The following is a 17,254-nucleotide window of genomic DNA, read 5'->3' as shown; positions in this document are numbered from 1 at the left end:
TGCTAAATTAATTTGTGCCAGTTTAATACTAAAAGTGCGATTGAAATTGCTCCAAAATAGTTTCGTTTATTTACTAAATCAGAGTTGTGGATTAAAAGCCTGAATGACACCTCCGGCTGAATCAGTCTAAAGTTGATTCGAGGAACCTTCTTCTGTGCGAGAGCAATTTTCCCAACTTTAGTTGGTTTATGTTTTCTGAAGTTCTTTTAAATTTATCAGCATGGACAAGTTTTCAGACGAATCTAAATTTCTTTTGATTCGAAAAACAACTTCGGCTTATTTACTGTTTTGACAGTTGCTGTATTGATTGACAGCGAAGATCGAGGTTTTAAAGGTGAGCTGAATGTTGAAACGATAATCTCTCAAATAAAATTTCGCCTTTTCATATTTTGAAACTTCTGTTTAAATGTTTATTCTATGCTTGTTTTTTGCAGGACCCAAGCAATGTAAAGATTGTGATGATGTGAAACTGGAAACTAAAGTGTATTCATGTCAACTGTGTCGCATGATGAAGAGAAAAGCAATGTTTGCCAGCAATCCTGAATTCATGATCCACATGTCCTCAAAACACAATAAAGTGTTCTTCTCTCCTATTCATTGTAATATATGCGATACAATCTACCATAACACTAAAGATGCATACAAGCATTTCACCGAGTTCCACAACTTTTGCAAAATACACCAGTTTTGTCCGCAAATCGGCGCTAAAGGCTGTGCCTTCCTGTTTTCTGCCATGGAGCAAAAAGATCAGAAACATGAATGTCGCAAGGCTGTTGCAGAAAAAGTTCTGAACAACGCTCTGAGCCAACAGAAAACGAAAAGAACTCTGAAATGTGAGGATTGTGGATTGAACGCGACAGTTAAGCAGATGTTTGTTTGCAAGGTTGAAAATTGTGAGCAGGAGTTTATAAGTGCTGTTGAAGAAGCTAGTCACAGGGCATCCGCGCATAAATTAACTGTTACGACAACATTCTATTGCGATGAATGTCCCAAGGGAACATACAGAGCAGTATCAAATTTGTTAGTTGAACACCTTAAGTTGAAACACAAACGTTGCAAGCAGCATAAAGTTTGCCCATTAGAAGGGTGCAATGCTATGTACGATGCTGATAAAGACATTCCTGGTCATTTGAAAGTATGTCGAGGAAAAATTCCCACTAGAGAAACATGGAATGTTAAGGTTTTGACATCTTCTGGCGCTACTAAGAAAAAACAGAAAAGTCCTCTGAAATCTCGGCAGCTAGCGCAAGGCTTTGAATCGTCTTCTAAACTTGATGGAAGCTTTCGGTCCGAAAATGTTGGAAGTTCAAAAACTGCTGTTGGACTATCAAAATTGTCCACTTTCAAGGGAAGCTTTTCAATCAATGCTTCGGGCAATTCTCGCGTTGTTATAAACAACAATGGAAGTGGAAAAAGTTCTTCGAGAAAGATTACGCTCGACCTGACAACTCTGTTCGATTGCAAACATTGTCCTCGGAGTGTTTGGACGAGAGAACTAGTTCAGTGTCTGAAATGTCCGCCAGGAAAGAGTGGACAAGCGAATGTGTTCGTGAACAAAGAAGATTTCAACATTCACCTGTCAGAGTTTCATAAACAAAAATTAACAGGTAATGATAAGTTATGACTGCAATTGCATCAGCCAGGCTTAAAGCTATAGTTATGGACAAATTCCAGTAAAATCCCTTGTTGAATTTATGATTTATCATGATTGTGTTAGCACTTGAGCTCTCAGACATGGTTGGAAAGCATATTCATGATAAATCATTAACTGAAATTGCTAAATTTAATTTGGAAATGGCTAAGTTGTCGCAACCATGCAAGCCTGGACATTGAGCAAAGCTATGTAGTTTTACGATCTTTCCAATTGCACAGCTAATATATAATTAGCCAACTGTTTCGAAGCATAGACATTCAGCACAATCTTTTTAAAAGTGTACTTTTAAAATGTACTGCTGTAAATTTTAAATTGAACTTCTGTTTCTATTAACCTTGAGACTTAGCGAAGCCCTTTTTGATGGTTATGAGAGCTCGCTCCGTGGGACAATTTGATGTTGGTTTATATTTTCAGATGATTTCGCGTGTTCAACATGTGACGCGAACTTCCCGAATGATGGTGCTAAACTACTGGAGCACCTGAGCTCCAGACACAATTTGTGCAGACAACATTGGGTGTGCCAGCAGTGCTGTCTGCTCCTGCCCAAAGGGGAAATGCTTCATAGCCATCAGCACTGAAGCAAACAAAATTAAACTAAACTTGTTCATTTGTTCCTATTTAATACAGTTTCCTTCCCATCTGTTTCCTTTTGCAACCCGAATAAATTTTCCATTTTTATTACCCCGTGTGAGGAAATATGGATTGATATCGAATTGTACAGTTTAATAACAGGTGTCGCTATCCACTACAAATACTATATATCTTAATAAATACGAATTAGTTGATTCAACAAATTAGGGTGTAAATTATGAGATATAGAAGATTGCATTCTAGTCGCAGAAAGGAAACAGATAAAATTTCTTCAGTTAAAGGCCATCATCAAATTGTGGAAATGTAAAGAAAAAAATCCATAAGATCAATGCAAAAAGTACTAATTTTGTTCCCTAGTTATTCTTTTAGTTTGGTTAATTATTCCCAATGAAATTCTTTCATTAGACTACTGTTTTGGATTCAAATAAGTGTGTTGAAACTCAAATTGTTTTAAGAGTTTTTCCGAGGGTTTCTATTATTGTTGGGGAAAGCGCTTTTGAGTTTACTCTTTTGAGTTTACATTCAAATAATGAATGTTGGAGTTATGAATCAATCAGTGTCAACTTTGTGTACACAGCTCAACTCCAATTATCTTTTGCATAATTGATAACATACCACACAAATTGATGTTTTAATGAAAATGAAATGTTAAGACGTGAGAGATTCATGCTATTTCAGATTGATTGTTTTCTGCATAGCCATGAGATATGATATTGTCATGTCTTTATGGGGCCCTTATCAGTCGAGGAGCAACGCGAACGTTGCAACTCAAGAAGAAAAATCCAACCTTCTTAGCGTTACGGAAAGGTAAAAATCTGTTTAGATCCGGGTTTAACATTAGCCTGCAGTTAACATTTTGATCATTTTTCAATTTGAAATATCTTTGTAAAAAATAGTCAATTTTATGGCGAAATGTTATTTTAGTATCTGATGGACCAAGTGAAGGTCGTGACTATGACGTCATTGTGGTGGGTGGAGGCCACGCGGGTTGTGAGGCAGCTGCTGCCGCTTGCAGACTTGGACGCAGGTAAATTTTTATGATCTTACACATGTCTCGTAACAAAGGGTCAGTGAGTATTCAGAACAATTGCGGTGTTCCGGTTTCACCGAAATTTCCGTGTTTTCAGTAGTGATTCAGAAGAAATCGGAAACGGAAAAATTCAGTGTTCATTGCGCTTTGTAATATGTATTTGCGTAGCTATTCGTAACGTAGCTATTCGTATTCGACCAGTATGCGTATCCGAGATATGCTTCAGCTGTTTTTGGTCTAGTCTCTTCGGCATGATCTATGTATTTCAGGCTGATGTTAATTGAAGAGAAATCCCGTGGTGTGCTGTAATTTAATTGAATGTTTCATGTTTCTGATTAATGTTATCATCGTTAAAAATTTCGTGATACGTTTGTTAAACTAAGTTCCAATGTATAGTTGCTCTTAATTAAATTTTAGCACTCCTGTTGTCTTTTGTGTGCGATTTTTTGCTTGAAAGATATTTCGTCTGACACTTTTGACTTTTCGATCTCAAAATGGGAACAGGTAACGCCCGGTGGGCATTAAGTTTTTCTTGAAATTTTGGCTCAACAGACTCTACAATTGGCTTCACCGAAGCTGTTTCAGAGACATAAATTTATGGTGTTAAGGTTGGTTCTTAGTTTCACCTCCTCCCACTTAACCCCCACCCCACCTCTCACTTCACCCCTCCACCTTATTGCAACCCAGCACGCTCGCCCTCACCCGCATTCAGCACCCACCCCTTCCCACGTGCTCACCTCCCTCAATTAAACTAAAGCTGGCCTCCCCAAGCCGCATGTAGCTACCGACGAAGCCATCTGCAGGCCAGTGGTCTGAGAGAGATTCTCCCGGCGTTAGTGGGTTATGCTCTCAAACAAAGCTTATACCAATTATTTTAGACCTGTTGTTTAATAGCCGCAAAGCGATAGCTGAGGCTATTATTGGCCTTCTCTTGGTTTTTAATTGCTCTCAAACGAAGTTTGTAGCAATTATATTAGTCCTGTCGGTCTTTTTTATGCGATTTTTCGCTTGACCGATTTTTCGTCTGACGCTTTCGACTTTTCGTCCTCAAAAACGGGATAAATAAGTAGCGCCCTGCGGGCATTAAGTGCTCTTGGAGACTTTCAGCTCTGTTTCAGCTCAAACTGTTTTGGAGACTTATACTTATACTTATGGTGTGAATGGCGGTTCTTGAGGTTGAAGACACCCCCACTGTTGACCCCCCCTTATTGCCCCACCCCCCCCCACCGCGCTGTTGCCCCCCACCCCAGTGTCCCCCCACGCATCAGCCCCCGGTGCACCCCCCATGGCTAGCTACTGACGAACAACCGCTTGCTAAAAACGCAAATATATACTATTTTGCACTTTTTTCAAGCTTTTTGAAAATTTTTGACATTTTTTGTTTCTTATCAGCCCTAGGTGTCAAGGAAGCTCCTCTAGGGTTTGATAATAGGATACTGCATTGTTTCTAGTTGTAATGGAATGGTTTAAACTTTTTAACATCTCGAATTTTAGCATTTTTTTTGACAAAACGTGAAATTTTTTCAAAGTTTTTTGACATGTTTTTCCTTATTCAGGTCTTTCCAGACCCAGGGGCCAGAAAACATCCTTTGGGGTTTTATAATAAGTTACTGACAAATTTTTAATGGTCATGGTATAGTTTTTCATCTTTTCAACATCACAAATTTTAGCAGTTGTTTTGATAAAACTTGCTTTCAAGTTTTTCTGAATTCTTTTTGTCGATTTTAAAATTTTTTCAGCCGTAAAAGCCAAGGAATCTCCTCTAGGGTTTGAAGATAGGTTACTGAATAGTTTCTAGATTAAACGGAATGTCTTGCAAAATTTTAACATCACGAATTTAAGCATATTTTTGAAATTTTATGTCATTTTTTTAGGTTTCTCTAGCCTCAAGAAACACGGAATTTCCTCTAGCGGTTGATATGATAATGGAATGTTCTTCAAGATTTTAATATCACGAATTTAAGCAATTTTTAAAAATATTTGCAGTTTTTCTGTTTTTGATTTTTTCCGCCAAAAGAGGCCCTGGGCCTCCTCCAAGGTTTGATAGTAAGCTGCTGAATAGTTTAGAGTTAATGGGATTGTGATCACCATTTTTTATGACTCCACTATTAGTAATATTTGGATAAAATTCACTTTTTTGGAAAGTTTTTGTTCCAAGCGTATGGATCTTTGAGCCAGTGAAACTATTTCAGGCTTGAAACAGGGATACTGTATAGTCCCTTGAGACAAGGAAATGGTTCTTAAGATATTGATGTCTTGAATTTTAGCAAGATGTTGTTCAAATTTTTACAATATTTTTTGTCCTTTTCTGAGTTTAACGAGCATTACTGGCCAGCGAAACTTTTCAAGTCTCAGAGATGGGTTAATTGATAGAACTTTCGAGACAAAAAATGGTTTTTATTTTATTGCGAAATTAAAAACTTTTTTTTAATTTTGCACTTTTCAGTTTTTATATGGTTAATTTATAAACCAGGTTAGAAAGCTAGAATTTGCAGTGTCGAATCCAATCATGGAATATATGCCTGTCTCCTTCTCTCTCTTTCTGTTGGGATTTCTTTCCTCTTTCTCGTTCACGTTTTATCTCTCTCTCACTCTGTCTTTTTGTTGATTCCACACTTCAGCTGCTGTTATGTGGCGTAATGTCACCATCTCTGATCCTCATCAATGAGTTATAGTTGAAATGTTAGGTAATATGTTACTGCATTGTTTCTAGTGGTAATGGAACTTTTTAACATCTCGAATTTTTAGCATTTTTTTTGACAAAACGTGAAATTTTTTCAAAGTTTTTTGACATGTTTTTCCTTATTCAGGTCTTTCCAGACCCAGGGGCCAGAAAACATCCTATGGGGTTTAATAATAAGTTACTGACAAATTTTTAATGGTCATGGAATAGTTTTTCATCTTTTCAATATCACAAATTTTAGCATTTGTTTTGATAAAACTTGCTTTCAAGTTTTTCTGAATTTTTTTTGTCGATTTTTAGATTTTTTCAGCCGTAAAAGCCAAGGAACCTCCTCTAGGGTTTGAAGATAGTTTACTGAATAGTTTCTAGATTAAACGGAATGTCTTGCAAGATTTTAACATCACGAATTTAAGCATATTTTTGAAATTTTATGTCATTTTTTTTAGGTTTCTCTAGCCTCAAGAAACACTGAATTTCCTCTAGCGGTTGATATGTTAATGGAATGTTCTTCAAGATTTTAATATCACGAATTTAAGCATATTTTTGAAATTTTATGTCATTTTTTTAGGTTTCTCTAGCCTCAAGAAACACTGAATTTCCTCTAGCGGTTGATATGTTCATGGAATGTTCTTCAAGATTTTAATATCACGAATTTAAGCAATTTTTAAAAATATTTGCAGTTTTTTTGTTTTTGATTTTTTTCCGCCAAAAGAGGCCCTGGGCCTCCTCAAGGTTTGATAGTAAGCTGCTGAATAGTTTAGAGTTAATGGGATTGTGATCACCATTTTTTATGACTCCACTATTAGTAATATTTGGATAAAATTCACTTTTTTGGAAAATTTTTGTTCCAAGCGTGTGGATCTTTGAGCCAGTGAAACTATTTCAGGCTTGAAACATGGATACTGTATAGTCTCTTGAGACAAGGAAATGGTTCTTAAGATATTGATGTCTTGAATTTTAGCAAGATGTTGTTCAAATTTTTTCAATATTTTTTGTCCTTTTCTGAGTTTAACGACCATTACTGGCCAACGAAACTTTTCAAGTCTCAGAGATGGGTTACTTGATAGAACTTTCAAGACAAAAAATGGTTTTTATTTTATTGCGAAATTGAAAACTTTTTTCTAATTTTGCATTTTTCAGTTTTTATATGGTTAATTTATAAACAAGGTTAGAAAGCTAGAATTTGCAGTGTCGAATCCAATCATGGAATATATGCCTGTCTCCTTCTCTCTCTTTCTGTTGGGATTTCTTTCCTTCTCTTTCTCGTTCACGTTTTATCTCTCTCTCTCTCTCTCACTTTGTCTTTTTGTTGATTCCACACTTCAGCTGCTGTTATGTGGCGTAATGTCACCATCTCTGATCCTCATCAATGAGTTATAGTTGAAATTTTTTTTCTCATAAATTATCTAACAGGCACTTTTAGGAAACCGTTGTTAATTGCTCTCAAAAGCAATTTGTAGCAAATATATTAATCCTGTTTGTCTTTTATGCAATTTTTCGCTTGGCCGATTTTTCGTCTGACTCATTTGACTTTCGTATTCAGAAACGGGATAAAGAGGTAGCGCCCTGAAGTCACTAAACCGTGGCTAGCTGTTGACGAAGCCAACCGCTCGCCGGTCGTTTGAGAGCAATTCGCCCGACGTTAGTCGGTTATGTTTTTATTTATTTCGTCAAGATTTTGTTACGACCATATAACGTCACAACCACTTCAAATCTGCTTCTGTTCATTCTTTCATGCAATTTCAACTGAATTGCGTGCGTGACGTCATTTTTTGCTCTTAGTTGAGCTTATTTTTGTTCATTGGCGTGATTAATTTTTTGGTCACACGTGACTTACCTCACTCTTAAAAATGACTTCCTCACTGAAATTGACTTTTCTTTGCTTTAATTCAAAGAGAAGGTCAAATGGATGCTTGTCACCCTAATTGAAGGTTATTTAAAAGCAGCCCATAGAAACAGCAATGAGTTATAGAGATTCTTAATCAAAATTTAACATCTCAGCCCTTAATGAAAAGAATAAGTTTCTTTTTTGGTCTGTCTTTTTTACCTTCTTTTTGAGACTACAGAACTATGAAGCTATTGCGGCTATTTTCTGGCAATTTGCCAGCTATGTTCTTGTTTTGGATTTTTCGTACTACCAGTTTTCTATCTGACCGTTTTGTCGTCTGAGCAACGAATTTGAGTGACTTTTCGTCTGGAGAAACCGAAGAGAGTGGTAAAGCACGAGGGCATAAAGCTATTAAGCAGTTCTCACTAAAAGTCTTAGTGTCACTATAAGTCGTAGTTCTCTAGATGAGTCTGAAGATTCACATAATCTGCCGAGGAGACTAAATCATGATGTGAAGGGCAGTTCTTATAGTTTTGGACTTATACTCCTTATCCCCTTTTCCAATAGACTTCAAAATATCAAATAGACTAGTCTAGTAGTATTCAGTTGCAAAGAACTTGATATCGAACATCAAGTCCGTTAGTAATTTCTCCAATATTCTGTGATGCTTCAATAAAATAAATACGCAATTATTTGCACTATGTTTTTCAGATTGTTGCATTATTGGTCTTGAATAAATATCAAGTTTTTTGTAATGATCCAGTAGCTAAGAGAAGCTAAAATGAAGTTGTCTTTGGCTTTTTCATTGTTCGTTTATTTGTCCTGGAATTTTTTTCACTTAAAAGAGTTCGCCAACGTATCATTTGTCTCTTTTGCACGAATTTATAAATTTTCAGATGATTCTCCTTTGTTTGATTTTCATTTAGTTTTACGTTTTGATCATTTTTATCTCATTTAAGTTGATTGCTGGTTTGTAGCAAACCCTTTGTTGTATCCAACCTTCTCTCATCTCCTTTTTAAATTCGTTCTTGTTCTCAACTGGTACTGATAGAAATAATTTTTACCACCTATTTTTGTAAATACTGTTCTTGACCTTTACTATACTTTTGAATATATTTGCAGGGAATGAAATCTACTGTAAATAGTGAACTCTTAATATGTGATCTGTTAATGACTTTTAATTTACTAATTGGACTTAATAGATTTTCAGTCACATGTGTGACTTTTTTTGGTAATAAGTATCATTTCGACACAAATAAGGGCATTTTCAAAAAGTTTGTTGGCTTGTTTTTGATAATTTTTATTAGCCGTCGTCATCAATCCGAACGGCTTTTGCTTAGGCGCTCTCCTCGTTTTACCTTTTGTTCATGTTTTTCATTTTGCGCAAGTAATAATTTTCACGTTTGTTTTCAGACCTACCTTGCTCTCACTGTTTCAAATGCATTAAGTTTAGAATTCAGTCAACAAAGTTGCGTTATTGACACAAAATAGTGATATCGGTCAAGGTTAAAAGAGCCAATTCAAAATAAGCTGACAATGCTCAGTCATTAATTCATCGCGCATTATGTTATCAAAGGTCATTAGAGTGAATGCTAATTGTAATAGTAGTAAGCTTGATAGTCTTAACTTTAGAAGCTGAATTCTGTGTTACTGTGTAGTCTATTTAAAACTGTAAACCGAATTAGAATAATTTTAAACTCTTTAATAAAATGCTGTCAAATTCTTTTCTTTTTGTATCTCAATCCCAGTGGATGTCAAGGGGGTCAACGGTGGCTATTTCCATCTAACTTGTTGTCTATGTTTTGAAATTGCATTATTAAGATTACGACCTTGATTCTCAATCTGTTGCTGTAAATTTGAAAGGAAATCCAAGGTGAAGCTATTTGGACAATCTGCCTGCGGAATTTTTTATATTCTTGTAGTTGAAAATTTGGTCGAGACTCATTTTCTGCGATTTTTTTTCCTGAAATCGATGTCTTTGCGGTTAGTTTTTGTAATGATGAGAAAACTGAAACCTGTTGACGGCGTACTTTTTAAAAAGCAAATGGAGATACGTGAGTCGATCTTTTATTAGTTTCTTGGTTTGTTTAACGAATGAAAATGGACTTGTATTGAGACACTTCTTGTTCTTTCAGCTCACATTTTTCATTATTTTTTTTAATGCAGTCATTTTGGAGTCGGGTTTCTAAATCTTAAAGGTCGTAAATATGAAAAATTGATATAGGAGTTTTTAATTGTTCTTGAACGAAGTTCGTAGCAATTATTGTAAACGTGTGTGTCTTTTTTATGCAAAATTGACTATTTCGACTTTTCGAGTGACTTTTACGCCCTTGACTTTTTGCGTTTCGCGTGATCTAAAATTCTCTCTCAATCACAAATTCAAGCGGCTTAACTCAATTAGCGGCAATTTAATACCAAAAGTCAAATGAAAAAAGCGCCGAAACTGGTGCTATTTTTTACTTTAAATCTTAATAGTGGTATATGTTAACCTCTAAAGTGGTTATTTGAAGCCCACTATTGAACTTCTTAGTCCCATTTAGCCCCCCCCCCGACTGAAGCAGGCTGCAATTGATTAGAGCTCCCACTAGTCGTTCGAGAGCAATTCGTCCGACGTTTAGTCGGTTATGTTTGTTTACATGCAGTTCTTCGACTTCTGTTCTCTTTGTCTTTTATAATCAGTTTGCTGCTTTTTGAAGTTTGTCAATTAATTGATCACAAAGTCCATTCGGCAGCTATTTGAGTTCTAGTGTGGTTTCATTCAACGAAAATTCATTGAATCGTGATTCAGGACTTGACCTACTTTGGTTCTATATTTCGTCTCAATGTTTTGTGATTCTCTCTTGAACCTGTTTTTTGCTATTTCTGGCTGAATTTTGTTTCACGTCTTTTTGGCGCTTAGTAGTGTGATCGTTCGTTCTTGCCTCACTCAGAAAGTGACTCTTAGCAACTTTAATTATTGAGTAATTAAGGAGTTATGCTTAATTGATTACATCTCAGTTTAATTGTTCCAACAGTTTTTTAAAATGGGGAATATATATATATATTATATATATATATATATATATATATATATGCAGGGCTGGCTTTTTTTGTCAGTCAAATTCTCATTTTTTGTTTACGCATTGTAGAGAAAAAAGAGTAACTCTATTTTGTAGCCCACGGGATCTAGTTTTGATATAAAATATCAGAAAACTGAAAATGGGGGAATGCTTTACAATTTCGAAGGAAAACTCGAAAAGGATAAAAAAATTGCTTGATGAGGGGGGGGGGGGGGGGGGGGGGGGGTGACAGATCGCATTGCAATTTAAGATAAAACAAACGGATAAACCTATAGTATAATCAGTTAGGTGCAAGGAAATTTTAATTTTGAGTAGTAATTCAGTACTGTTGTAAGCCTAAAAGTTTTTTGATTTTGACTTTATGACCAAAAATTTTTAAAAAAAATCAATTAAGTCGTTTCTTTTTAAATGTTTTGTCTAATTTTGCGTCTCTCTCTGTTCCTGCCGATGAAAAACTTTTGTAAGAAACGATGTTTCACTGTATCGAACAGATTTTTCGGAAAATAGAAGACTTCAGGCAAATTAGAGCTATCAAAGTAGCAAAAATAAACTTTGAAAACCTAAAACTGAAGGCCGAAAAAATTATTTTTTTCTAAATTCTTTCAGTTGTTTTTTCAAGCAATTATTTGATTTCATTAGAACTCACTATTTGTTATTTTCAAAACGGCGGAGACGTAAAAGAAAACTTTTGCTTGGTATGAACCCAAATTCAGTATTGAATATCAAACAGAAAATTTTTCTCATCCTTTTTGTTTGTCTTCCTACGTTGTCAGAGCAGATCGTTCGAACTAACCTCCTCTAGTTTAATGCAATACAGAACGGTTTCAGATTTAGAGCGTTTATCGATGGCCAGGTTGAAAAACGTAATACAAAATTTCTTTTATAGTTTTTTTGAAAATTAGAATTATTTTCCGTTCTTTGAAATTGCACTTTGAATTATGTTTTCCAGACTATTGGAGTTTCTGTTTTTTAAACTACAATAGATTTTTGACTGTGAAGTTCCTCATAAAAAAATGAAAAGTGTTTGAAGAATGAAAAATATATCTTTTTTTCATCAGTTCTTATAAAAAATATTGAAATTTTTTTTTCTTTAAAAAATACTACGAATATTGGAAAAGCCAAAACATGCAATTTACGGCTTACAATTTTGTTAATATACTGCTAAATTGGAGCCTCTAAGAACAGCGTAAGAAAGTTCTCTGCAGAAAGTTTAAACAGGTTCATTTAAAATTTTTAGTCATTTTTAAAATTATCGATAAATTTGCCTAACAAGTTCCACGGCTAGTTTTCCAAATAAAAGAAAAGACTTCAAAAGATCAGTCGCCAAAAAGAAAGTTTTTTAAATAATTTTTGGTAGTGGGTTTTGTGTTTCTGTTTTTTGTTTCTATGTGCGTGCACTAGGATGGGTGTATGCAAGTGTGTGCGTGTGTGTGGTATGTAGTGTGTCTAAGAGAGAAAGAGATAGTTGGTCTGAGAGAGTTTGTTCAAATGTTGGTCACAAATAGAGGCTGAGTGCAAAAACTGTAGAAGTTTTAAAAAAAGTTACAAAAATTACTTATCAATTGTTACAAATTGCGGTTTGAATACTCTTATTGTGTTTAATAAATCTGTTTGGCAGGATGAGATTGTGAAAAAAGACGAATTGGCCCATTATGCTCTATGAAACATCGAAAATGACAAAAATTATTAAAGAGTTGATTTCAAGTTAGTGTCAATTTTACAATTACCTGAAGATGGCCACACCTAGTTTTCCAGATGAAAACAAATTAGAATTAATTGAACGATGCGAACCATGGGTGAATATCAGTTGCAAGAATGAAAATTTAAAATTTTTGTTTGTGGGGGATTTCCCCGTTTTAGTTTTTAAGCGCGTGTGCGTGCTTGCGTGCGCATGCACGTGAGTGCGTGTGTACTTAATGTAATATGTGGTATGTGTATGCAAACAAAAATAGATGCTGAGTGCAAGAACTGTCGGAAATAAGAAATATTACATTTTCTTACAAATTGCGGCTTTAAATTTGTCCAAAACAAACATTCGGTTCTTCTCAACTTGTTGGTAACACATCTGCGCGATTTTAAAAGGTAATATTTTCCTTATGCTCATATGACATCAAAATTGACAAAGGTTTTCGAATAACTGAAAAAAGGTTTCGTTTCAAAGTGTAAAACCAATATTACAATTACCTTAACATTTCAACCAATCCCCACTTAGTTATATGAAAAAGCCGAATAAAAGCTAATTGAAAGTGACAAACCTCGAGTAAAGATCAGTTGAGAAGAAGAGAAAAAAATAAAATCTTCTTTGTTGGATTTTTTATTTGTGGTTTTGTTTGTATGTTTTATATGTTTGTTTTTATTTGTGTGGTTTGTCTGTCTGTGTCCTTCAAATTGTTAAACACTCATTTTTCTAGAATGTGCCGAGGAGTTTTCATTTTTGCCTGCCGAAAAAAGACAGGCATATAAGTTGCTTTCAGATACACCCAACGGTTTCTCACAGAAATTAAAGATTTTCTCACATGAAATTAATGGTATCCGAAAACCGTTGGCTAAACCCAACGGTTTTTTCTCAGAGATCAATGGTTTAACTCATATTAAATTCAATTAGTTGAAAGGAAATTTTAATTTTGAAGAGTAATTCAGTACTGTTGTAAGCGTAACAGTTTTTTGTTTTTGACTTTATGACGAAATTTTTTTTTAAAAAAAGTCAATTATGTCGTTTCTTTTCAAATGTTTTGTCTGATTTCCCTTCTCTCTGTTCCTGCCGATGAAAAACTATTGTAAGAACCGATGTTTCACTGTATCGAACAGTTTTTTTGTAATATAGAAGACTTCAGGCAATTTAGAGCTATCAAAGTAGCAAAAATCAACTTTGAAAACCTTAAACTAAAAGCCGAAAAAATAATTTTTCCTTAATTCTTTTCGTTGTTTTTTCAAGCAATTATTTTATTTAATTAGAACTAACTATTTGTTGTTTTCAAAACTGCGGAAACGTAAAAGAAAATTCAACCATGGGTGAATATCAGTTGAAATAATGAAAATTTAAAATTTTTGTTTGTGGGGGATTTTCCCGTTTTAGTTTTTAAGCGCGTGTGCGTGCTTGCGTGCGCATGCACGTGAGTGCGTGTGTACTTAATGTAATATGTGGTATGTGTATGCAAACAAAAATAGATGCTGAGTGCAAGAACTGTCGGAAATAAGAAATATTACATTTTCTTACAAATTGTGGCTTTAAATTTGTCCAAAACAAACATTCGGTTCTTCTAAACTTGTTGGTAACACATGCGCGATTTTAAAAGGTAATATTTTCATTATGCTCATATGACATCAAAATTGACAAAGTTTTTCGAATAACTTAAAAAAGGTTTCATTTCGAAGTATAAAACCAATGTTACAATTACCTAAACAATTCAACCAATCCCCACTTAGTTATATGAAAAAGCCGAAGAAAAGCTAATTGAAAGTGACAAACCTCGAGTAAAGATCAGTTGCAAAAAAGAGAAAAATTAAAATCTTTTGTTGGGTTTTGTATTTGTGATTTTGTTAGTATGTTTTATGTGCTTGTGTTTTTGTTTGTGGTTTGTCTATGTCGGTGTCCTTCAAATTGTAAAACACTTATTTTTCTAGAATGTGCTGAGGAGTTTTCCCTTTTGGCTGCCGAAAATAGACAGGCATATAAGTTGCTTTCGGATACACGAAACGGCTTCTCTCAAAGAAATTAAAGATTTTCTCACATGAAATTATTGGTATCCGAAAACCGTTGGCTACACACAACTGTTTTTTCTTCTCAGAAATTAATGGTTCAACTTATATTATATTCTGTTAGTTGAAAGGAGGTTTTAATTTTGAGGAGTATTTCAGTACTGTTGTAAGCGTAAAAGTTTTTTGTTGTTGACTTAATGACCAAAAATTTTTTTAAAAAAATTATGTCGTTTCTTTTCAAATGTTTTGTCTAATTTCCCGTCTCTCTCTCTGTTCCTGCCGATGAAAAACTATTGTAAGAACCGATGTTTCACTGCATCGAACATTTTTTTGTAAAATAAACTTCAGGCAATTAAGAGCTATCAAACTTTGAGAAATCAACTTTGAAAACCTAAAACTAAAAGCCGAAAAAATAATTCATTCAGTTGTTTTTTCAAGCAATTATTTTATTTAATTAAAACTAACTATTTGTTATTTTCAAAACTGTGGAGACGTAAAAAAAACTTTTTCGTGGTATGATCATCATATCAACCAAATTCAGTATTGAATTTCAAACATAGAAAAATTTTCTTATCCTTTTTGTTTGTCTTCCTACGTTGTCAGAGCAGATCGTTCGAACTAACCTCCTCTATTTTAATGCAATACAAAACGGTTTCAGATTTAGAGCGTTTATCGATGGCCAGTTTGAAAAACGAAATACAAAATTTCTTTTATAGTTTTTTGAAAATTAGAAGAATTATATTCTGTTCTTTGAAGTTGCACTTTGAATTATGTTTTCCAGACTATTGGAGTTTCTGTTTTTTTAACTACAATAGATTTTTGACTGTGAAGTTCCTCATTAAAAAATGAAAAGTGTTTGAAGAATGAAAAATATATTATCTTTTTTTTCATCAGTTCTTATAAAAAATATTGAAATTTTCATTCTTTAAAAATACTACGAATAGTGGAAAAGCCAAAACATGCAATTTACGGCTAACAATTTTGTTAATATACTGCTAAATTGGAGCTTTTAAGAAAAGCCTTGAACGATCCCTTACATGTTAGACGCAAGTAGAGGCAGAGTGCAAAAACTGCAAGAAGTTTTAGTGATAACAATTTGTGTTTTACGGATCTGCGAGATTAAAAAACGAATTGATCTATTGTTCTCATAAAAATCAAATTCACAAAAATTTCTGCAGAAAGTTTAAACAGGTTCATTTAAAATTTTTAGTCATTTTTAAAATTATTGATAAATTTGCTTAACAAGTTCCGCGGCTAGTTTTCCAAATAAAAGAAAAAAGACTTCAAAAGATCAATCGCCAAAAATAAAGTTTTTTTAAATATTTTTTGGTATAGGGGTTTGTGTTTATGTTTTTTGTTTCTATGTGCGTGCACTTGGATGGGTGTATGCAAGTGTGTGCGTATGTGGTATGTAGTGTGTCTAAGAGAGAAAGACATAGTTGGTCTGAGAGAGTTTGTTGGTCTGAGAAAGACATAGTTGGTCTGAGAGAGGCCGAGTGCAAAAACTGTAGAAGTTTTAAAAAAGTTACAAAAATTACTTATCAATTGTTACAATTTGTGGCTTGAATACCCTTATTGTATTTAATTAATCTGGTTGGCAGGACGAGATTGTGAAAAAAGACGAATTGGCCTATTATGCTCTTTGAAACATCGGAAATGACAAAAATCTTTAAAGAGTTGATTTCAAATTATAGTGTCAATTTTACAATTATCTGATGAAGGCCACACCTAGTTTTCCAGATAAAAACAAATTAGAATTAGTTGAACGATGCGAACCATGGGTGAATATCAGTTGCAAGAATTAAAATTAACATTTTTTTGTGTGGGGATTTTTCCGTTTTCATTTTTGTGCGTGCTTTTGTGCACATGTACGTGAGTGCATTTGTACGTAATGTAATATGTGTTATGTGTATGCAAACACAAATAGAGGCCGAGTGCAAAAACTGTCGGAAATAAGAAATATGACATTTTCTTACAAATTGCGGCTCTAAATTTGTCCAAAACAAACATTCGGTTCTTCTAATCTTGTTGGTAACACATTTGCGCGATTTTAAAAGGTAATATTTTCATTATGCTCATATGACATCAAAATTGACAAAGTTTTTCGAATAACTTAAAAAAGGTTTCATTTCGAAGTATAAAACCAATGTTACAATTACCTAAACAATTCAACCAATCCCCACCTAGTTATATGAAGAAGCCAAAGAAAAGCTAATTGAAAGTGACGAACCTTGAGTAAAAATCAGTTACCGAAAAGAAAAAAATTAAAATCTTTTGTTGGGTTTTGTATTTGTGATTTTGTTTGTATGTTTAATGTGTTTGTGTTTTTGTGTGTTTGGTTTGTCTGTCTGTGTCCTTCAAATTGTAAAACACTTATTTTTTTTCTAGAACGTGCTGAGGAGTTTTCCCTTTTGGCTGCCGAAAATAGACAGGCATATAAGTTGCTTTCGGATACACGAAACGGCTTCTCTCAAAGAAATTAAAGATTTTCTCACATGAAATTATTGGTATCCGAAAACCGTTGGCTACACACAACTGTTTTTTCTTCTCAGAAATTAATGGTTTAACTTATATTATATTCTGTTAGTTGAAAGGAGGTTTTAATTTTGAGGAGTATTTCAGTACTGTTGTAAGCGTAAAAGTTTTTTGTTGTTGACTTAATGACCAAAAATTTTAAAAAATTATGTCGTTTCTTTTCAAATGTTTTGTC

The 17,254-nt window shown here is 34.1% G+C and overlaps 2 protein-coding genes across 5 annotated transcripts in view; both read left to right on the top strand.

Moving 5' to 3' along the window:
• LOC142344611 (uncharacterized) overlaps nt 1–2,348 on the top strand; it is a 324,571-nt gene extending 322,223 nt beyond the window's left edge. For 3 of the 4 annotated variants that reach the window (XM_075396414.1, XM_075396415.1, XM_075396413.1), the window contains 2 exons: nt 435–1,607; nt 2,069–2,348. In XM_075396414.1, the coding sequence (XP_075252529.1) occupies nt 435–1,607; nt 2,069–2,232 (1,337 nt within the window). In that variant the 3' untranslated portion in view covers nt 2,233–2,348. The remainder of the gene's footprint in view (nt 1–434; nt 1,608–2,068) is intronic. The other variant, XM_075396416.1, reaches the window with a different exon arrangement.
• A 145-nt stretch (nt 2,349–2,493) lies between these two features.
• The window catches only part of LOC142344612 (tRNA uridine 5-carboxymethylaminomethyl modification enzyme MnmG-like), a 32,387-nt gene continuing 17,626 nt past the window's right edge, over nt 2,494–17,254 (top strand). The window contains exons 1-2 of the mRNA XM_075396417.1: nt 2,494–3,052; nt 3,170–3,272. Coding sequence (XP_075252532.1) covers nt 2,953–3,052; nt 3,170–3,272 — 203 coding nt within the window. The 5' untranslated portion in view covers nt 2,494–2,952. The remainder of the gene's footprint in view (nt 3,053–3,169; nt 3,273–17,254) is intronic.

Source organism: Convolutriloba macropyga, chromosome 8, assembly GCF_964194025.1.
Source record: "Convolutriloba macropyga chromosome 8, txConMacr16.3, whole genome shotgun sequence".
Taxonomy (NCBI): domain Eukaryota; kingdom Metazoa; phylum Xenacoelomorpha; order Acoela; family Convolutidae; genus Convolutriloba; species Convolutriloba macropyga.
This window is presented reverse-complemented; position numbering and strand designations above follow the sequence as displayed.